This window comes from Rhinatrema bivittatum, chromosome 2 (genome assembly GCF_901001135.1).
Source record: "Rhinatrema bivittatum chromosome 2, aRhiBiv1.1, whole genome shotgun sequence".
Lineage (NCBI taxonomy): Eukaryota > Metazoa > Chordata > Amphibia > Gymnophiona > Rhinatrematidae > Rhinatrema > Rhinatrema bivittatum.
Genome location: NC_042616.1, coordinates 367827364 through 367850428, shown reverse-complemented (window position 1 = coordinate 367850428; position 23065 = coordinate 367827364). Strand labels below are relative to the sequence as shown.

General features: G+C 51.9%; 1 protein-coding gene across 2 annotated transcripts in view; it reads left to right on the top strand.

The window, feature by feature from the left end:
- EXOC3 (exocyst complex component 3) overlaps positions 1–23065 on the top strand; it is a 270816-nt gene that overhangs the window by 155230 nt on the left and 92521 nt on the right. For both annotated transcript variants that reach the window (XR_003854639.1, XM_029589941.1), the window contains exon 9: positions 11221–11343. Coding sequence is in view for 1 of the 2 variants with exons in the window: in XM_029589941.1 (XP_029445801.1) it covers positions 11221–11343 (123 nt within the window). In the remaining variant the exon portion in view is untranslated. The remainder of the gene's footprint in view (positions 1–11220; positions 11344–23065) is intronic.

The following is a 23065-nucleotide window of genomic DNA, read 5'->3' as shown; positions in this document are numbered from 1 at the left end:
GCGCTGTGGTCAAGCGCACTACCATTCCAGTTGAAGGGGGGACGGCCCTCAAGGAGCCTCATGACCGGCGACTGGACGCCATTCTGAAACAGATCTTTGAGGTGGCAGCTCTATCTTTGCGGATCGCGACCTGCTGCACAGTGGTGACGCGTGCCTGTTTGTCACAGGTTAGGAACAACGCTCCAGCAGCAGACATGGAGTCAGCTCTTTCGTTCCTCACGGATGCTGCATCTGACCTGGTCCGGACAACAGCTAAGGGGATTTCAACCTCCGTAGCTGCCAGGAGGCAGCTCTGGATCCGGAGATGGTCAGCTGATGCGCCTTCAAAGACATGCCTCACCAGATTGCCCTTTAAGGGCTCTTTCCTATTTGGCAGCGACCTTGATAAACTGGCCAGTACATGGGGTGCCTCTCCAGTGCCTAGACTGCCGGAAGATCGGTTCAGAAGGGGCCAGCGCACCTTTCCAAGGTCCTCCAGGGGCAGGAGTTCACAGCGCTTTGTTCCTTACAGGGGGTCGCTACCAGGCACCATGTCCTCAGGCCAGGAATCAGTCCTTTTGGACCAAGCAGCGCAAGAGGGGAGCAGGCCCGGGCTCGGGTCCCGGCCGCGCCTCACAATGAGAATCCGCCGATTCATCTGGGGGACGGAGCCATAGGGGGCAGGTTACCCTCTTCTACCCCAGATGGGTCGAGATCACGTCGGACCAGTGGGTCCTCGCCATTATCCGGGAGGGATATTATCTGGACTTTCATAATCTCCCTCCGGACAAGTTTGTGGAATCTTCATGTCCCATACACAAGAAGGCAGCATTGGAAGCTACCCTGGCGAGGCTCCTGTCCTTGAAAGCCATCATCCCAGTACCTGCCTGGGAAGTGAATTCTGGACACTATTCCATTTATTTCATGGTACCCAAGAAAGGGGGCACCTTTCGGCCTGTGCTGGACCTCAAGTCAGTCAATTGATACTTACAGGTACCGAGGTTTCGCATGGAGACTCTGCGCTCCGTCAAGGCTGCAGTACAGCCAGGAGAATTCCTCACGGCATTAGACCTGTCAGAGGCATACCTGCATATCCCGATCCATCCGGATCATCAGCGCTACCTACGCTTCAAGGTTCTAGGACGCCACTTCCAGTTTCGGGCTCTGCCCTTAGGGTTGGCCACGTCACCACGGACATTCACCAAGGTGGTCGTAGTGGTAGCAGCGGCACTCAGGAGGGAAGGAATTCTGATCCATCCCTACCTAGACGACTGGCTGATCAGGGCGAAATCTCGAGAGGAGAGCCTTCGGACAACCGACAGAGTAATCGCCCTTCTGGAAAGCTTGGGCTGGGTAATCAACCTCAGCAAGAGCTGCCTACAGCCTTCCCAGTCACTGGAATACCTGGGAGTACAGTTCGACACCCGAGCAGACACAGTCAGTCTCACTTCCAAGAGAAAGTTGAAACTTCAGCAGCGTATCCAGTATTTGATGGGAGCCAGTCGGCCCATAGCCTGGGATTATCTGCAGGTTCTTGGTCTCATGGCATCCACCCTGGAAGTGGTACCTTGGGCGAAGGCCCATATGAGACCTCTACAACACTCCCTGCTCTCTCGCTGGAGCCCCCGCCTGCGGAACTATTCCACACACCTTCATCTGCCAACCAGAGTGCGGACCCAGTTGCGGTGGTGGTTGCAGTCCAACCACATGAGCAGGGGGTCGAGGATGTCTTCACCCACGTGGACTTTGCTCACCACAGATGCCAGCCTGAGCAGCTGGGGAGCACACTGCGAGGAACTCACCGCACAAGGGCGGTGGAACAGAGAAGAGTCAGCGTGGAACATCAACCGTCTAGAGGCCCGGGCAGTCCGATTGGCATGCCTTCGATTTGCTCACAGACTGAAGAACAGAGCAGTCAGAAGTGATGTCCGACAACGCCACCACGGTGGCATACATCAACCGTCAGGGCAGAACCAGAAGCCGACAAGTAACTCTGGAGATCGCCCCGCTGATGGCTTGGGCAGAGGTGAATCTTGAGGACATCTCCACCGTCCACATTGCCGAGAAGGACAATACCACAGCAGACTTCCTCAGCAGAGAAAGCCTAAATCCGGGAGAGTGGCAGCTGTCGCCCACGGCCTTCCAGATGATTGCGGATCACTGGGGGATTCCGGACATGGATTTACTGGCGGACAAGTCCAACGCTCAAGTACCCAGATACTTCAGCCGCAAGCGCGACCCGTTCTCACAGGGAATCGATGCCCTGGTCCAGCCGTGGCCTCCAGGGACTCTGCTATACGCCTTTCCTCCGTGGCCTCTGCTGGGTGCCATCATCCACAAGATTCAGAAACACTGGGGCCTAGTTCTTCTAGTGGCACCAGACTGGCCAAGAAGACCCTGGTACGCAGACATGAGAAGACTACTGGCAGGGGAGCCTCTTCCCCTGCCTCCTCTCCGGGACCTTCTACGTCAAGGTCCCATCCTCCACGAGGATCCAGCTCCATTCTCTCTTACGGTCTGGCCATTGAGAGGGCTAGACTGAAGAAAAGAGGTTACTCGGAGCCCGTGATAGATACACTCCTCCGAGCTCGCAAGTTTTCCACGTCCCTCACTTACGTAAGGATCTGGAGAGTATTTGAAGCATGGTGCGGCACTCACGGCACCAATCCACATGCGACCACAATCCCTATTGTGTTGGATTTCCTGCAGGATGGACTTCAGAAGGGTCTCTCCCTCAGCTCCATCAAAGTTCAGGTGGCTGCGCTGTCTTGCTATGGTCCCAGGAGGGATGGCAAGACCATCGCCAAGCACCCAGATGTTTCTCGCTTCCTGCAAGGAGTCAAGCATATTCGTCCGCCACTAAAGTGGCCTGTGCCCTTATGGAGCCTCAATCTTGTTTTGGATTTCCTCGCGGGATCCACCTTCAGACCCCCTTCGGGGATTGTCTCTCCATTCTCTAACCTTGAAGATGGTGTTCCTATTGGCGGTCTCTTCGGCACGCCGCATCTCAGAGCTACAAGCACTGTCCTGCCGTGATCCTTTTCTCAGAATCACTCCTGAGGCTATCCTTCTTCGTACGGTTCCCTCCTTTCTACCTAAAGTGGTTTCACAGTTTCATCTTAACCAAACCATATCCTTGCCTACCACGGCGGGTTTGAAGAAATCTGAAGAAGGGCGTTTATTACGCCATCTCGACATTGGCAGATTGCTGCCCAGATATCTGGAAGTGACACAAGAACTACGAAAGACGGACCATCTGTTCGTCCTGCACAGCGGGAGGAAGCAAGGTGAAGCGGCCTCGCGGCCCACCATCGCCCGCTGGATTAAAGAAGTTATCAGAGCAGCTTACGTGGAGGCCGGGAAGTCTCTGCCTCTACAAGTCAAGGCTCATTCTACCAGAGCACAAGCGGCATCTTGGGCAGAATCCAGGATGCTGTCGCCTGCAGAAATCTGTAAAGCGGCGACATGGTCCTCCCTCCATACCATCTCCAGGTTCTACCGTCTGGATGTCCAGGCCAGGGAGGACTCAGCATTTGCGAGGGCGGTCCTACATGGTCCTCAGGCAGCCTCCCGCCCAGGCTGGGAGTAAAGCTTTTGTACATCCCATTCGTTCTGAGTCCATCTGGCTACACGCCAGGAAATGTTGAGATTACTTACCTGATAATCTCCTTTTCCTTAGGGTAGACAGATGGACTCAGCATCCCGCCCAGCTGCCTGTGTACATGGGTTTCACCGATTCAAGGTAAGCCATGTCATCTATTTCTATAAGAGCGTACACTCTACCAGGTGTTAACGCCTTCCGGTTGTGAATGCTGGCGGTCTCCAGCTACTATCAGTCGGTCAGGGGAATCCTGTTTCACTTTTCACTGAGCGTCAGTACACACATCCATAACAGCTTTTGCAAGGAAGATTACTAAGTTGCTACGCTTCCTGTGGGGATATATATACCCCGTGCTGACGTCAGATCCATCTCCAACTGCTAGCACGCAGATACTATCCCATTCGTTCTGAGTCCATCTGTCTACACTAAGGAAAAGGAGATTATCAGGTAAGTAATCTCAACATTTTTGAGAGTGAGTGTGTATGTCTGTTTGTCTGAAAGACAGAATACGCACTCACTCTCACTCAGAAATACACACACACATATTCTGCTGTTTTTCTGCTGCTCATGTGCTCACTCGAGGGTGAATTTTAAGTTTCTCACATTAAAAGGTCCAAAAATGCCAAAGTAGAGTCTGCAGGTATTTTAAACAGTTTTGAAAAGGAAAGTATGAGCATGCTGTCCCTTTGAAAACTGCCTTGGGGGAAAATGTACCTGCAGACTTTTACGCCTGAATTTTTTTAGGATACTTTTTTCAAAGATAACATGCATGGTTTTGAAAGTATAAAACTATGCATAGTGTTGCCTCACCTGACTTAACCCCAGGAATGCTTTTGCTTAATGCAGGTAAAACTATGTATGCTGTAGAAAAATGGGCATAGTTTTACCCACATTGAGAGTAGGCAGTTTTCAAACAGCCAGTTCATCCTGGTAAATCGCTTGTGAAAAAAGCTCTCTGGACTTCCAAATTGCAATAATAACACACATTAGTCGAGACAGTACAGAGGCAATTTTCAGAAGGTTTTTCATGGGAAAACACTTTCACCTAGGACAAGCAGGATGGTAGTCCTCACATGTGGGAGACATCATCCGATGGACCCTGGCATGGAAAACGTTTATAGAAACTTTTGCCAGCAGACTGAGCATGCCCAACGTGCTACTGTCCACACGAGGTCCCCCTTCAGTCTCTTCTCCGCGGTGCAGTTGCCTCGCGGTTTGTGGAACTCCATTCTTCCTTGTTTTGTGCCTCAATATTCTCGAGTTACTTTTCAATTCTCATAGAGTCCCCTTTGTAATCTGTGCCTCTCCGGTACAGTAGGACTTTTTTTCAGCCTTTTTCTCGATCATGCGGTTGATTACCGACCCTCCACACCCCCCCCCCCCCCCCCCCCCCCCCCCCCCAGTGCCTGTCTGTCATCGACCGCCCGCTGGGTCTTTTTTTTTTTTCATGGCGTCGACCAGTTTTCGTCAGTGCCCCCAGTGCCCATGGACTATGTCCATCATAGACCCGCACAATATTTGCATCCTCTACCTGGGTGCCTTGCTAGATATCCGTGGGTGCCGTCTGTGAGATCAGATGACACCCAAGGGGCGTCGAGCACGCCTCGACAAAGCTTTTCGGGACCACAAAATCCTCCACCCCCTCGTCTGTTTCTTCAATTGCGGGGAGCCGTCTCTGTCTCTACCCTTCGCGACCCTCTAGTCAGCACCCCCAAGGATCGGGGAGAGGGAGATTGATCCTCGGTGGTCTCTCCCCCCACCCCCAAACCTCAGGGTCTTCTACCTCCTCGGCACCGGGGAAAGACCAGGCCGAGCATCAGACCCGATCCCGGAAGCACCGGCTCCGTTCCCCTTCTCGGCACGGTTCTGGTATCGGCCACTGAGCCACTATCAAAGCGGCACTGGCCACCGGAGGCCCATCCTCTGGTGCCCTCAGTAGCCTGAGGCATTCCCTGTTGATATTGGTGCAGGGTGCTGTGCCACCTCGGGGACCAGAGGATGAGCCTGCGACACCTTGTTCCCCCTCCATCAGTCCTGACCACTCACTACTTCCAGGAGGAGCTGGACCGCAGGGTGAAATCGGCAGTGCTCAAAGCGCTGCAAGGCATTGAGTTTCCAGTGCTGAGCCTCCACCATCGGTGTTGGCACCCCTGCTAGAGCATCTGATGTCCTTCTGGGCGCAATCCCGACAAAGCCGGTGCCCAAGGAGCTGTCATTGCCCCATCAGCCACCCTAGTCAAAAGAAAGTCTGATGCCACCTATTTGGTGCAACAGGCCCTGGGGTTCGAGAAGAGGCAACTTCCCCACCAGTCGCTGTCATTCCCGCACCCATGTCTCCGCTCCTCCGGGACATGAGCATTGGGAACCTGACACCATAGGGAGAAAAATCTTCTAAGACACCATGCTGGTCACCCGCATTGCGGCTTACCAACTGTACATGATGGAGAAGGTACAGAGAAGGGCTACCAAAATGATAAGGGGAATGGAACAGCTCCCTATGAGGAAAGACTAAAGAGGTTAGGACTTTTCAGCTTGGAGAAGAGACGGCTGAGGGGGAATATGATAGAGGTGTTTAAAATCATGAGAGGTCTAGAATGGGTAGATGTGAATCTGTTATTTACTCTTTCGGATAATAGAAAGACTAGGGGGCACTCCATGAAGTTAGCGTGTGGCACATTTAAAATTAATCGGAGAAGGTTCTTTTTCACTCCACGCACAATTAAACTCTGGAATTTGTGGCCAGAGGATGTGGTTAGTGCAGTTAGTATAGCTGTGTTTAAAAAAGGATTGGATAAGTTCTTGGAGGAGAAGTCCATTACCTGCTATTAATTGAGTTGACTTAGAAAATAGCCACTGCTATTACTAGCAACCGTAACATGGAATAGACTTAGTTTTTGGGTACTTGCCAGGTTCTTATGGCCTGGATTGGCCACTGTTGGAAACAGGATGCTGGGCTTGATGGACCCTTGGTCTGACCCAGCATGGCATGTTCTTATGTTAGTACAACTGCAATCTCTGGAAGCGAATCCAGGCTTTTGCGAAGGACCTCCCCCAGCAGCAGCAGGAAGCACTTGCAGCCATTGCCTCGCTGGGCTTGGAAGCAGGAAAACAAGAGGTGTGTTTCATCTACGATATTTTTGAGACTGCAGCCTGCTTAGCCACCTTGGGCATCAGTGCCAGAAGGATGGCTTGGCTCAGGGCCTCAGACCTACGGCCGGAGGTCCAGGATAGGCTCGCTGATCTTCCCTGTACAGAGGAGAATCTGTTCGGGGACAGGGTCCGGGATGCAATCGTGCAGCTGAAGGACCAACATGATACCCTCCAGCAATTGTTGTTGGACAGTTTGACAGCAGACTGCGGCGTGTATTGGTTCGCGGCCACAGTATTAAAGAAACAGTGGCGAGAAATCTGAAGAGATATGAGAAATAACTTGTTCTTTATATTTATGTGAATTCAGAACAATTGCACAATGACGGTAGTGAGTAGACTACGGCGCGTGCGAGAAATTTGAAGAAATATAAGAAATCAATTGTCTTCATATTGATGGAAATTTATTGTAGAATGGTATAAAATGGTGAAATGTATTTTGGGGTCACAATGTTTAAGATATTCATATTTTAAATGTTTTTAGTATGGTGTGAATGGGGATGGATGTGTGTTAGATTTTATTGTCTAGAACGAGGAGTGTTATATGAATTTACTAATAAAGTTTGTATACAATTGGGCATAGTTGTCAAATATCCTTTGGGTATTGTATGAGTCCCTCAGAAGGGCCATCTTCTTCCAGAAAATCCTTCAGGCAAGGCTCTCGTAAGCCTTTCTACCGGCAAAGGAAGTATTACCCTCCAGCTGCTCAAACTCGTACACCCCGGACCAGTTCCAGGGGTTGCCCCGCCAAAAACGCCCCCCCCCCCCCCCCCCGACCTCGACCAATACCCCAGCCACAGGTTTTTCACTGGCAGCGAGGGAGCTTGTCAGCTGGCAGCCTCCCTAGCATCTAATCCCCCAGTTGGCGGCAGACTCCTCAGCTTCGCCAAACGCTGGGAAGGGATCATGTTGGACCGTTGAGTCCTCTCCATCATCCACCAGGGGTACCATCTGCTCTTCAGCCAGCTCCCAGAGACCTCTCCCCCATGTCCATCATGGGGTTCATCTGCCCATTTGGTCACCCTCCAAGGCAAACTCTCTGCCCTACTCGCAGCGGGAGCAGTGGAACCGGTCCCTCTTGGACAGCAGGGCCGAGGGTTCTATTCGAGGTATTTCTTCATCCCAAAGAGGAATGGTGGCTTGAACCCCCATTCTTGACCTCAGGGCTCTGAACAAATTTCTCAGAATTCAAAATGGTCTCCCTGGGCACGCTGATTCCCCCCCCCCCCCCCCCCCCCCCGAAGAGACTGACTTTGCTCCATTGACCTTACAGAGGCATATGCACACATTGTGATTGTCCCCAACCACAGGAAGTACCTCAGCTTCCTGGTGGGGAACGCACATTTTCAATACAGAGTGCTGCCCTTTAGGCTGGCATTAGCCCCCTGCATCTTCACCAAATGCTTGGCGGTGGTGGCTGCCTACCTCAGGCGTTGCTTGGTAAATGTGTTCCCATACCTGGATGATTGGTTGGTCAGGAGCGACTCCCGCTCCAGAGCCGTGCAAGCTCTGGCCCTGACTGTTCAGACCCTGCAGACAGTGGGGTTAGTTATTAGCTTCCCCAAGTCTCACCTCTGTCCATCCCTACAGCTAGACTTCTTAGGCACCAGGTTGGACACGGCAGAAACAAAAGCTTTCCTGCCCAGGGACCAGGGACTGGGGTCCCAGTGGCAGCATCTCAGGGTCTGGAGGCTCTGATAAGTCATGGAACCTCTCAAGCTATCCCCAGTTAGTGGGAAGCCCTCCCCAATTTGGAGCGTGGCCTTCCCTTCCAGCCCATGCCACCCCACGTGACCCTCACTACCGATGCTTTTCCTCAGGGGTTGGACATCCACATAAACTGCCTACACACTCAGGGCCTTTGGACCGCCGCAGAAGCACATTGCCAGATAAACTTAATAGAGTTTCGGGTGATACGGTTCGCCTTGTGTGCGTTCCGGGATCAGCTGTCGTCCAAAGTGGTATTGATCCAGATGGACAACCAGGTTGCGATGTGCTTCATCAACAAGCAGGGGGGGGCACGGGCTTGTCCCACCTCTGTCAAGAGGCAGTATAAGTTTGGAATTGGGCCCTCTCCCACGGGATGTATCTATGGGCAAACTGCCAGATCACCTCAATGTGCTTGCGGACTGCCTCAGCTGGTCCTTCCATCCACACGAGTGGTCTCTCAACCCGACATTGCCTCTTCCGCCGCTGGGCTATGCCGGATGTGGACCTATTTGCGTCCCCTCTCAACCACAAGGTGAGCAGATTCTACTCCCTAGTACTGGGGAACAGCCGTCCGGTCTGCGATCCCTTCTCTGGGGGCAGGGCCTCTTGTATGCGTACCTGCCTCTCCCACTCCTCTCGAAGGTGCTGTTGAAGCTTCAGGAGGACGTGGGGGACCATGGTTCTTTTGGCCCCCTCTTGGCCTCGCCAGGCTTGGTTCTCACTCCTTCAGGACCTGTCGATGCATGCGCCCATCCCCCCGGGGCGGCACCCGATCTCATAACACGGAACCAGGGGACTCTGCGCCATCCGAACCTCCGGGCGCTAGCCCTCACAGCGTGGATGTTGAGTGCACGATTATCCAACCACTACAGCTTTCAGACTGTGTTTCCTGGGTCCTGATCGAATCCAGGAAACCTTTGACTAGGAAGTCCTACATCTCAAAGTGGAAACGCTTTTCCATCTGGTGCGGAGGATGTGGGTTGGAACCCTTCTCATGTCTCCTCCCCCGGCTGCTGGACTACCTGTGGCACCTGTCTGAGTCTGAGCTCTAGACCAGTTCTGTCTGAGTACACCTCAGCGCTGTCAGCGCGTACCACCGAGGTGTCGCTGGTACACCCATTTCGGTCCAGCCTCTCGTTAGCCGTTTCATGCGGGGTCTCCTCCAACTGAAGCCCCCTCTTTGGCCTCCGGCGGCATCCTGAGACCTCAACATTGTCCTGGCAAGACTGTTGTGGCCTCCTTTTCAGCCCCTGCAGTCCTGTGTTCTGAAGTTCCCCACCTGGAAAGTCATATTTCTGGTGGCGATCACCTCCGCTCACAGGGTCAGCGAGCTTCAGGCCCTGGTTACATACGCCCCATACACAAAGTTCTTCCATGACCGTGTGGTCCTGCGAACGCATCCTAAATTCTTGCCCAAGGTGGTGACTAATTTCCACATCAACCAGTCAATCGTCCTACCCACCTTCTTTCTGAGGCTACATTCCCTCCCAGGGGAACATGCTTTCCATACCCTGGACTGTAAACGAGCGCTAGCTTTTTACCTGGACTGCACAGCGAACTACAGACAGTCCACCCAGCTGTTCATTTCATTTGACCCCAACAGACTGTGTGCAGCAGTGGGTAAGCAAACCCTCTCCAACTGGCTGGCAGATTTCATCGCCTGCTGTTACACACAGGCAGACCTTCATCTAGCAGGCAGAGTGAAAGCTCGCTCTGTGTGAGCCATGGCAGCGTCTGTGGCCTGTTTGTGGGCAGTTTCCATCACGGAAATTACCGGGTTGCAAGCTGGAGCTCGCTCCACACGTTTGCAGCTCACTATTGCCTTGACAGGGATAGTCGCCAGGACAGTGCCTTTGGTCAGTCCGTCCTGCGCAACCTGTTCCAGAGCTGAACCCAACTCTCTCTACTCGTGCTCCTTGTGGGACCAGACCGCCCCTGTTTCTCCCCACAGTACCGCAGTTGTGTTGTACCGTCAGCACCTTGTTCGGCTGCTGTTGGTCTCTCTGGTTACAAGGGGCAGTCTAGAGCTCTGTACTCACCCACATGTGAGGTCTATCATCCTCTTGTCCTAGGAGAAAGCGCAGTTGCTTAACTGTAACAGGTGTTCTCCTAGGACAGCAGGATGGTAGTCCTCAGGAATCTCGCCCGCCTCCCCATGATGGGATCACCTCCGGTTTCTTGTTTGTTTTTTCGTTCATATTTTTGCTATGTTACGAGACTGAAGGGGGAACCTTGCGTGGACATGCGGCTAGTAGCAGGCTGGGCATGCTCAGTCTGCTGGCCAAAGTTTCTAGAAACTTTGACAAAAGTTTTCTGTGCCGGGCTCCATCGGATGATGTCACCCACATGTGAGGACTAACATCTTGCTGTCCTAAGACAACACCTGTTACAGGTAAGCAACTGCGCTTTCTGAAACTGGCACATAACCCAGATGTGAGGGAAAAGGGGCAGCATCCGGGGCAGATTAGTGTGAGCCTGGTAAAGTACTTTTGGGATTCTCATTTTGAAACACCTATGCATTCTTTACATCATGTAGATTGTCAAAGGAAAACTCTGCCAAGATGATGCCTTCTACAGTAGTACATTTGAATTCTCTTCGTCCTCTTGCTGGTGATGGTTCATTTTCATTATTTGAGTATTACACACATTGCTGGATTATTCTTCCAGTCATTCCAGAACAGGATTATGCACAGGCGTGCACTGGGATATGGGGTAGTATCGTCCTTGCAGTTGGACGATGTGTGCTGTTAGCTTGTTCTGATTGGTTTGCTTTGTCTTTTCAGCAACATCTGAATGACTTGATGACAAGGAAGTGGCTGGGTGGAACAAATTCCGTAGATACCATCTGTGTCACCATAGAGGATTATTTCAATGATTTTGCAAAAATTAAAAAACCTTATAAGAAGGTATTTGTACATATAATGATACTTTAAACAGGTTTCTGAGGTTTATAATATTGTTCATCTCTTTCTTTCCTTTAATCAGGTAGACTATAATTTCCTCTCATTATAGCACATAAAGTACCTGATTTACTAAGGGTTTTTCCCATAGACACAAATTGGGAGAAAAGCGTTAATGAATCTGGCTCAAAGGTTGCAATTAGATAAACATGATTGTCAAAAATGGAATTAGTACATGTATCTTGGTGATTCTCCAAGGACAAGCAAGATGGTAGTCCTCACACATGGGTGACATCATTGGATAGAGTGTAACACAGAACATTGATCTTAGATTCTAGAACTCTCAAACATGCCCTGCTGAGCATGTGCAGCTAGTCATCACCCTGCCCCTAGGCAAAGTCCCTCAGTCTTTTTTTTTTTTTTTTAGCGGAGCCGTGTGGTCATGGAAACCATGTGCTCACGGTATTCAGCTTTGCTCTCTTCAAACAATTCTTGTAAGTGATTTTTTTTCTAGAGCTGAAGCTGTTTTATTTCCTTAAGGTAGTTTTATTTCTTTTCTTTTTCCTCCTTTCCAACTGTCTTCCAGCTGCATGGTGAGCTTTCCCCTGTACGGTCTTGGCAGAGTCTGTTACTATTTAAAAAAGAAAAACTGCTCCTGCAGTTCTGTATCTGTGTCCTCTCCTTGCTCTGTCCGCTTTTTCTCCCGTTCCCCTGTGCTGACAGGACTGACTTATGCAATCCATCTGTGATCCGTGTAGGCCTCTGGGCCTGGGGACTCAGAGTTCTACGCAGTCTGGAGTTCTGTATCATGTCACTGATCGACCGGCATTGATGGATTCACACGGTGGAGGGATCGAGAACCATGCCGTTCCTATGGTGAGAAGAGCTCATCCTCCTCACATCCCAAAGAACTGGTCTCCACGGGTGGGAGCCCTGGATGACGTAGCCTCCCCTCCTGCTTGCCAATCTTGGCAGTGCAAATTCCTTGGGAGAGAGTGAGCAGGAGCCTGGGCTAGTAGTTGCTGCCGCACCTCTGTGCAATGCTTGTAATGGTTGCCTGTGCACATCTGGACCAGTGCACCATTCGTCTGACGCATCGATGTCAGGACCACATCTGGGTCCAGGCCCACAATTGAGCACCATAGTAACCCTTGATGCCGTCAAGTTGCAGGGGCGTCCTCGATGCCGAAGAAACCTGTGCTGTCTGCATCAGTGGAAGTGGAGTCTCGCTGCACCGGCTTGGGCATCGAGGTGGCGGAAATCAACGCACTTGATGCCACTGATTCCTCGAGGCCACAGTGCCCTCAGTGTTGCGGTGCCATGAAAGCCATGGTGCCCTCTGTCGCAGTGCCATGATGCCATGGTGCCCTCTCTGCATTCGATGCCATGGTACTCACAGTAACATCAATGCCGCTGTGCTCTCGACACCTACAGTTCCATTGATGCCATTGATGCCCTCTATTCTATCAAGATGCGTGCGTGGCCACCCTCAAAGTTGACGAGGTTGAAGCAGTGGCAGGCCTTCAATGCTGTTCTAGTGTGTAACCTCGATGTGACAGCAGCCCTTGATGCAGCGGCCACCCATTAGGTGGTCATGGTGTGTGGCCTCAATGCCATCGCTATGTGGTGCTGCCCCGATACCATTGACGCCCTCGAGGTCATTGAGGTGCAGAGCCACCTGGAAGGCCCTCAGGCCACCAGTGCCTCTCATTACTTCCTCGACTACACTGAGCTCCACCAATCAGGCACTGGGTTCACCATTGAGCACCCTAGTCATCCCTGAGGCTATCGACTGTCGTGGCTCTTGGTAGCCTACACATGACCCTGCAGCCCTAGGGTGGCAGGGGGTTTTGGTCTTGAACAGTTCGAGCACAGAGGTCGCCATCTACTCAAGGCACCCTGGTACGCTGGGGCATCCAAGCACAATGGTCCCGTTCCCTCGAGGCTCCTTTGTGGTGTCCTCTATGAGGCACTGAGGAGTACTGTGCTGTCCCGTCATGAGCCACGGCTATTGGACCATGACTGCCGATGATCTCTGTATTGGATGCCCCACTGGATTGCATACACCATCGGTGTTAATGGGCACTACCGAGGCTCTCATTAGCCTTAGTACTTGCGAGGCCATCGAGCTTGCAACATTGACGTCCTCTGACGAATAAGTGAGCCAAGTGGAACAATCGATGGCGCTGGCAGTCATCGGTTCCTTTGGGCATCAGCGATCAGTGTGTGGGCTGCAGGGCATCTGCCTGCAGATGCCCAAGTCTTTCTTGGCACCACCAGTCCATCAGTACCTTCGGGCACCAGAGTCTTCGTCGAGGCCACCAAGTGGTCTGTTTCCACGGGTGCTTGTGGCGCCGGAGATGGTTCTATATGTCGAACTGTTTTATGGTTTGGTCAAGCGCCATTGAAGCCCTGGGTGCAGAATTGCTGGGTGCCCTTGTTGTGGCTTTGCGTTGCTGAGTGCAAAAGCCCCAGGGGCCCTATGGGCACCATCACTACTCTAGACACCAGTGGCTGCAGTCAGAGGACGCAGGACATGACCACAGAACCCCATGGGCACCTTCGGTCGCCATGGTCTTCGCTGCTGTCGTTCCCTGAGAGAATTGAAGATGAGCCATTCCCGATGCAGTTTTGAGGACCTGCCTCTCGAAGCATTAGGCACCGAAGGGGGCAACACCATAGATTACCACCCTCCACAATGCCTTACTCAGAGCACCAGTGGTTCTGGGGATGCCCTCGTCACACTATTTCTCATTTCGCTGGGAGTTACTGTGACGTTGATGTGTAGCATGTGTGGTCGGGAAAGGCTCGGGCAATGGCAGACGACATTCTCTTTGTGGATGTCCTGAAAACCCAACTGGCTGGGAGGTCCCCAGGACAGGGTTGGGAACCACTGTTCTAGACTTACTGTTAGTGTTTTCATGTCAGGAACCCTGTTTGTACTGTTTTCTGTGATGCAGAGTTTGCTTCTGTTTGTACTCGCATCATTCCTCTGTCTTAGGCACCCCTGCTACACATGAGGGTTTGTATCTTAGTCTTTTATATGGTTTTATTTTGTAGAGCCCAACTCTTCTCCACCCTGAACCCCTGGTGGGTCAGCTGCCTCACAGGCAAAGGAGAGAGGTAGTGCTTCAGCACTGTGCGGTTTCCCACTTTGTCTTACTCAGACAACCTATAATTAGTCCTCACTGATGTGTGAGGACTACCATCCTGCTTGTCCTCTGAGAAATCCTCCGCCGCCTCTGGAATTTGGTTTCTCCATGTATTAGCTATATCGGACTGAAGGATTCTGCCTAGAGGACAGGGTGATGGCTACAGCTGCACATGCTCGGAAGGGCATGTTTGAGAGTTCTAGAATCTTTGAGATCAAAGTTGCGTGCTGGGCTCCATCCGATGATGTCACCCATGTGTGAGGACTAACTTCCTGCTGTCCTCGGAGAACACCTGTTACAGGTAAGCAACTCTGCTTTGTTTTTAGTAAAATGAATTAAAAGCATTTGGAAATAGATGTTTCTCACAGGACAAGCAGGATGGTAGTTCTCACACATGGGTGACATCATCAGGATGGAGCCCAATCACGGAACACTTTTGTCAAAGTTTCTAGAACTTTGGCACCTACTGGGCATGCCCAGCATGACACCAACCCTGCAACCAGCAGGGGCCCCCCTTCAGTCTCTTTTTTTCCACGCAGCAGTAGCCATGCAGATTAAGGAGCTCTCTAGAGATTCCTGACAGAAATATTCCTCACGGAACTTCTTTCAAAATTTTCAAAACATCTTACCCCATAGGGGTCCCCCTATCGATTCCGTACTCTGCGGTCGAAAGGTAAGGCTTTACCCTCATTTGCGGTCGATTCCCGTTGAGTTTTCCCTTCGGGGCCTACCGGCCATCGACCACACTGTGGCTAAATTTTTGTCGAAGCCATGGCATCGGGTTTTCGTCTGTGCCCCGACTGTACTCTGACAATGTCCATCACAGACGCGCATAGAGTTTGTGTACTGTGTTTGGGGTCCGACCATGACATCCTAACTTGCACCAAATGTGTCCAAATGACGCGGAAGAGCCATAAGGCCCGCTTAGAGAAGATGGAGTTTCTTTTTCAGTCAAAAGCCCTGACTCCATCTAACGCTTCGACATCGTGTGAGCCAGTGCCATCGACTTCTCGCCAGCAGTGGAGCACCGGTGCTGCCCGACCGGCATAGACTACTCCGAAGGTGTCGACTTCTTCCTCATCACCTCAGGAAAAGGACCGAGGAGAACATCGTGAAAAGTGTCGCCACCGGCATTGGAAGGCTCAGTCCCCTGATCCAGGCAAGCCCTCGGCATCGGCGTCGACAAAGCCACCGACAAAGAAATCCCGCGCAGAGAAGGCCCCATCTTCCTCTCGACCGGGTCACCAAGGCATTCCCCCACATTCATCGGTGCAGGGAGCCGCAACTCCACTTTTACCGGTGGACCCACCGGCTACGCCACTATTGCTTTCCACTACGGAGCTGGCATTACATGCCCCAAGCTTCCGCGAGGAATTGGATCGGATGATCCAAGAGGCCATCTGTTAAGGCACTTCAGGGCTTCCAACCTCCAACGGCGCCGTCACAGATACCAGCCCCAATCACCGACCTGATACCCACAGTGCTTGCACCGCTTCAAGGCAGACTGGATGTGCTGATCGGTGTGCTTCCACCGGTGGAACTGAGAGTACCGATATGTCCACCACCTTTCCACGCCGATACCTTTGTCATTGGAAGATGAAGAAACACAGATACCCATACCGCCATCTGGGATCTTGCCACCGACTTATCCGTCGATGTCACAGCATCATCCTCCATCGGTGCCTCCTCCGGTACCATCGATGCCTAGGCCTGATCCTTCAGGACTAACGCCATTTCTTCCCTCTTGTGATCCTATGGGTGGCTGGGGATCAGCCTTACGATCCTAGGACAGATGATTCTTCCCAGGATTCTGATGATCTGCTTTCAGAGCCCTCGCCCCCTAAGGAAAGACGACAATCTCCTCCAGAGGATCTGTCCTTTATTAATTTCATAAAGGAAATGTCTGAAATGATTCCATTTCAACTTTGGACAGAAGAGGACTCACGGCACAAGATGCTGGAAGTACTCCAGTTTCTTGATGCCCCTAAGGAGATTGTCGATTCCTATTCATGAATTCCTAATTGACCTGCTGAAAAGGAATTGGGAGCACCCAGGCTCGGTGCCAATTGTCAACCGAAAGACAGATGCCACCTACCTTGTCCAGACAACCCTTGGGTTTCAAAGACCACAGCTGGATCACCATTCTGTGGTTGTGGAGTCAGCCCTGAAGAAGGCTCGACGTTCTAAGCCTCATTCCTCCATACCTCCAGGGAAAGAACAGAGGTTCTTGGATGCATTTGGCAGGCGTGACTTCCATGTCTCAATGCTCATTTCTCGCATTGCTTCCTGCCAGTTATACATGACCCAGTATAACAGAGACCTTTTCAAGACGATCCAAGATTTCTCTGAATCTTTACCAGAACAATTCCAGGATCAACTCAATACTCTGGCTGAGAAAGGCCTAGATGCTGGCAAGCATGAGGTCCGTGCTGCCTATGATATTTTTGACACTGCCTCCAGAGTGTCTGCAGCGGAGATTAGTGCAAGAAGGTGGGCCTGGCTCAAGTCCTCAGACCTACGACCAGAGTTGCAGGACCGGTTAGCAGACCTACCCTGCGCTGGAGATAATCTGTTCGGGGACAAAATCCAGGAAACAGTGGCACAGCTAAAGGACCACCATGAAAAGCTACGCCAGCTTTCCTCAGTACCTTATGATTTCCTGTCCACTTCTAAAAGGACATTCCGAAGGGACTCTAAGCGACCGTCTTTCAAGCCATGGAGATATTATCCTCCTGCCGCTCGAGGTCATCCTTCCAGGCCTTACCAGAAGGGTCAGCCCAGGCAAGCCCGACCTCAGAAGACCCAGCCAGCCCCTCAACCTGACCCAGCTACTGGGTTTTGACTCAGAATGGTAACCCTGGGTTCCCTACTCCCTCTACTGCAAAGAGAAGATTGGCTTTGCTCTCTAAATCTTCAGGACGTGTACGCACACATTGCCATCACTCAGTCTCACCGAAAATTCCTTCGGTTCCTAGTTGACCCCAGGCACTTCCAGTACCGGGTCCTCCCTTTCGGCCTGGCGTCCGCACCTCGAGTCTTTACCAAGTGCCTCTTAGTGGTTGCGTCCTACCTGAGGGGTCAAGGAGTCCATGTCTACCCTTATCTAGACAATTGGTTGATAAGGGCTCCGACCCAAAACCACACACTAGAATCCTTACATCTAACCCTCAATACATTTCTGTCTCTTGGGTTTTTAGTCAACTATGCCAAGTCCAAACTAGTTCCATCTCAAACCCTATCCTTCATAGGGGAAGATCTGAACACCATACAGGCAAAGGCCTTCCTCCCTTAGGATTGAGCTTACATTCTCACGTCCCTGGCACAATACCTCCAGGCTCGAGATTACTCGATGGCTCGTCGTTTCCTCATCCTGTTGGGTCACATGGCATTCTCGGTGCATGTCACGCCCATGGCCCACTTGGCCATGAGAGTGACACAGTGGACCTTGCTATCCCAGTGGGCTTTGGCTTATCATCCAATGTCCAGCATTGTCCACTTTACCGGGCAGCTCTGCCTGTCGCTGGCCTGGTGGATGCAACACTCCAATCTTCTTCAAGGCCTTCCTTTTCAGGCTCCAGAACCTCAGATTATCTTAACAGACACCTCCAACCTAGGATGGGGTGCTCATGTCAACGACTTGCAGACTCTGGGAACCTGGTCTCTACAGGAAGCCAAACAGATAAATTTCTTGGAGCTTCGGGCGATCAGATATGCCCTCCAGGTTTTTCAGGATTGCCTCTCAGGCAAAGCCATCCTGATTCAGAACGACATGCAGGTGGCAATGTGGTACATCACCAAGCAAGGAGGAACGGACTCCTACCTTCTATGTCAGGAAACTGCGCAGATATGGGCATGGGCTCTTTCCCACGTGATGTACCTCAAGGCGACCTACTTGGCGGGCGTGGACAATGTTCTGGTGGACAAGTTGAGTGAAACCTTTCATCTGCACGAGTGGTCCCTCAACCCCATGGTGGCGGACACACTCTTTCAACGCTGGGGTTATCCACGACTGGACCTCTTTGCATCCATCCACAACCGCAAGGTACAAAACTTCTGCTCGCTCACTCGCAGCCGCCACTCACAGTCGAGGGACGCGTTCGCCCTCTCGTGGTCCACAGGTCTCCTCTACGCGTACCCTCCACTTACACACATCTCCAAGACTCTCGTGAAGTTATGAAGGGACAAGGGCTCAATGATTCTGATAGCCCCTCACTGGCCACCCCAATCCTCCAGGAACTCTCAGTACGCCGGTGAGTTTGCCTGGGGACAGACCCGCTACTGATATCTCAGAACAATGGACGCCTGCGCCACCCCAACTCCCAGCACTGTCTGACAGCCTGGATGTTGAAAGGCTGATACTCCGACCCCTTAACCTTTCAGAGTCGGTATCTCGAGTCCTGGTAGCTTCACAAAAGCCTTCCACGAGACACTCTTATCGCTCTAAGTGGAAAAGGTTTACGGTCTGGTGCATGTCTATGTCCATCGACACCCCCCCCCCCCCCCTTTGCTTGCTCCACCGCGAACTTTCTGGACTATCTCTGGCATCTCTGAGTCGGGCCTGAAAACTTCCTCTACAAGAGGAAGTTTTCAGGCCAGATTGCCTCATTCTAACTAAAACCAACAAAAGAGACCATATCACCCCCATATTGAGAAACCTACACTGGCTCCCAATCAAGTTCAGAATCACTTACAAAATCCTTACTATCATTCACAAATCAATTCACAAGCTCATCCCACTGGAGCTCAACATCCCTTTTCGACTACATATTCCCGACAGACCGGTGAGAACAGCCTACAGGAATACCCTCCTTGCCCCAGCCATCAAATCCTCTTTAAATAAAAGAACTTTATCCAAAGTGGGCCCAGAGCAATGGAACTCGTTACCCCCTGAACTCAGACAGGAACAATGCCCGATCACCTTCAAAAAGAGACTCAAAACCTGGCTGTTCGAGCAAGCTTTTAATCTATGCCAATAATCTCCCACTATTCACGCCTTTTCCATCTTACAATTGCTCTCTCAGATTATACCCATATTGTCATTCCAGATAGCACTCCTACATGCAGCTTATCAATCCGTAGTTTTATCCAGTTTGAACCATGTTTAGCTATTGCTACACAAAAGTATCATATTTATTGTTTATGGTGATACCACACTCCCAGTTCAGTTGATCCAAGTTAATCTTCCTTGTTTCAATGTAATCGCATTCTTACATGCCTGTTAATGTTAAAATGTAAACCGAACTGATTTGTAACTTTGCTACATGAATTTCGGTATATAAAAATGCTAAATAAATAAATAAATAAATAAGAGTACATGTCAGTGCGGTAGCCGCTTTCCACAACGGAGTAAGAGATGTCTCTATTTCCACACATCCCTTAGTCACACGCTTCATGAGAGGTTTGCTCCACCTGAAACCTCCCTTGCATCCTCCGGACCCTGCTTGGGACCTTAACGGGGTCTTGGGACAGCTCATGAAACCTCCATTTGAGCCTCTCCAATCCTGTGATCTCCGCTATCTCACCTGGAAAGTAATTTTTCTTCTCGCTATAACATCTGTTCGCAGAGACTCAGCTCAATACTGTAAAGTGCGGCCGCGGTTACCCTGCTCCTAACCTGCTTTCTACTCACTTTCTGGCCGCGTTAGCCCTTCCTGCGATACACTATCCCCTTTAACCGATTCTTACCGCCTCTTTAAATCCCCGGGTAACCCCTTCCGCACGTGGCATGTATATCAGATGTAAACGAGCGAATTAGCTATTCCCTCCCATACAGTAACGCGCGCCCCGACTATCGCTATTTTACCCTGCCATTTTGCCCCGCGTTTAACCTGCTAACTTACCGCCTACCCCTACCCCTGTGTTAGAGGCAAGGGTTAAGGGTTGACGGCAAACTTTCCCACAAAAGAAAACCTAAAAACCTAAAATGGGTATAAATACCTTGGATGTCACTTTCCGAATCCCCCATCTCCACGCGGGCAGGCGGGCATGCGGTCATCGAGGCGGGAACCGGCGGGCGCGCGTTCATCCAGGCGGTGGCGGCGGGAGTCAGCGGGCGCGCGTTCATCCAGGCACGGCGGGAGCCGACGGGCATGCGTTCATCCAGGCGGCGGCGGTGGGAGCCAGCGGGCGCGCGTTTATCCAGGCGGTGGGAGCCGGCGGGCGCGCGTTTATCCAGGCGGCGGTGGGAGCCGGCGGGCGCGCGTTCATCCAGGCGGCGGCGGGAGCGGGCGGGCGTGCGTTCATCCAGGCGGAGGGAGCCGGCGGCGAAAGCAGCCTCCAGCAGCCTCCGCCGGCAGTGAATAAATGCATGCCTGTGTACACCCGTGCAATTTCAGCGCTCAAGGCAGGGCATTAGAAAACGCCAACATCACATGCCGTGACGTCAAACGTCGTGACGTCACGCCTTGAGGGCCGAAATTGCACGGGCGTACACAGGCGTGCATTCATTCACTGCCGGCGGGGGCTGCTGGAGGCAGCTTTCGCCGCTGGCTCCATCCGCCTGGATGAACGCATGCCCGCCCGCCGGCTCCCGCCGCCGCCGCCTGGATGTACGCGCGCCCGCCGGCTCCCACCACCGCCTGGATGAACGCGTGCCCACCCGCCCGCTGGCTCCCGCCTCGATGAACTCGCTCTTGCCTTGAACGCGCGCCCACCGGCTCCCGCCAGTAAGCTTACTTTTTTTACACTTTATTCCCTTTTGTTTTAATTTTCGCCCTGCGCCTTGCTTCGGGAGGGGGGCAACCATCCACTTCCTGGTACCTGTTATTTCAAATGTCAGTTGAAATGACAGGTACCAGCGCACCCAGGATACTGTATAGGCGCTGTATTAAGCGCCTATACAGTAAAATGGGTTGCGCGGGCCTAACGCGTCACCTAATGCTTCGCAGACGCGGCTTGCATTTGCAAGCAATTTAAATAGAGTATCGAGCGGTATGTGAGCAGGACTGTGCATGCGGCGAACGAGGGTGTGCCCGGCACTGCCGCACTCTTTCTAACGCGGCCTTACTGTATCGACCTGTTAGTGAGTTACAGGCATTAATCACCTACCCGCCTTACACTAAATTTCTGCCCGATAGAGTACTCCATCGTACACACCCTACGTTTTTACCAAAAGTAGTCTGATTTCATCTTAATCAATCCATCATTTTACTTACTTTCTTTCCAGGGCCCCATTCAAACCCAGGAGAAAGGGCTCTTCATTCCCTGAACTGCAAACATGCCTGTTGCGTCCGTCTGTGCTAGACGGCTTTGCCCTGTTTGCCTCACCTTGTTCACGGCTCCTCCCGCTTACTTAGGAAAGATGGCTACCGCCGCGTCTACAAGCCGATCTCTCCGGCGTCCCCGGAATGGCTATGGTGCAGCCTCCCGCCATGCTCCTCCCAGGTACCTACTAGCGTCTGCACACGTGCGCCACCCACATCCATATTCCAACCTTGGCGCGAACCTCGGGGGCGTTCCCCCTTTGACGTCACTTCGTCTGGGTATATAACCTATTCTAATTTGCTAGCTCGTTCAGTTAGCAAGGACTCGAATCCGTTCTTGTCTACGCTACTCTGCCGCTTCCGTGCTGCCGCTGGAAGCTTTCTCTCTGCCCTTCGGGGTAACTGCTAACCTGGGTACCTGCTCCTCGGGGGCCCTCTGCTTTATTTCAGGTGCCTTACAGGGAACAGGTACTTGCTCCTCGAGGGCCTGCTCTCCGTGCCTCGGTGTCTGTACCATCTTCTTCAACCTGGAGGAATCGCATACCTACAGCAAACATCTAGTGAGTACTTTAACTCTGACTATCTCATCCACATTACTACCTTGCTGACAAACCTGCTTCGGAACCTCCCTATACCAACGGGGTGAGAAGGGCTCCCTCTGCCAAGATCCCTGAGATTGCTACAACCAGACTGCCTCATTACTGCCACCTCTGGTGGTACTCTTCAAGCTGTATAATAAAGAACTAACTCTGTGTGCGTTTCGAGTCTAGCCCAGTACAGTGGCTCCTCATGGGGCTCCTCCGCGCGGGCGTGGTCATCTGCCACAGTACCCAAGGATGCACCCAAACACCGCTTAACCATAACAGATTGCTAACTCCATGGATTCAGCTCAGCTCACCACATTACAGGCCATTCCAGGCCTGGCCCAACGAATCTCCGAACAGCAGAATACGCTGGAGAGTTTGACTGCTGCGTTCAACCTGCTGCACACACAGATGAACTTACCTACCACCAAAGGTAAAGAAGCTACACCGCCTGAAGTGATGGTCAAGACTATTGTACCTCTATCTACTCCTACCCGTTTCTCGGGGGAAGTTTGGAGATGCAGAGGTTTCATTAACCAGTGTTGCATGCACTTTTCCCTGCAACTCAGCCATTTTCCCACAGCTTATGCCAAGACCACCTATATCTTGTCTTATCTAGACGGAAGAGCATTATCTTGGGCCTCTTCGCTGTGGGAGCGCGAGGATCCAATTCTTCATGACCTTGAAGGATTCCTCGAACTGTTTAAATCAGTTTTCAATGACCCTGCCCGGTTTACCACTGCAGGATATTCTTTGGTTCACCTGAAGCAAGGTAATAAACCTTTAGCTG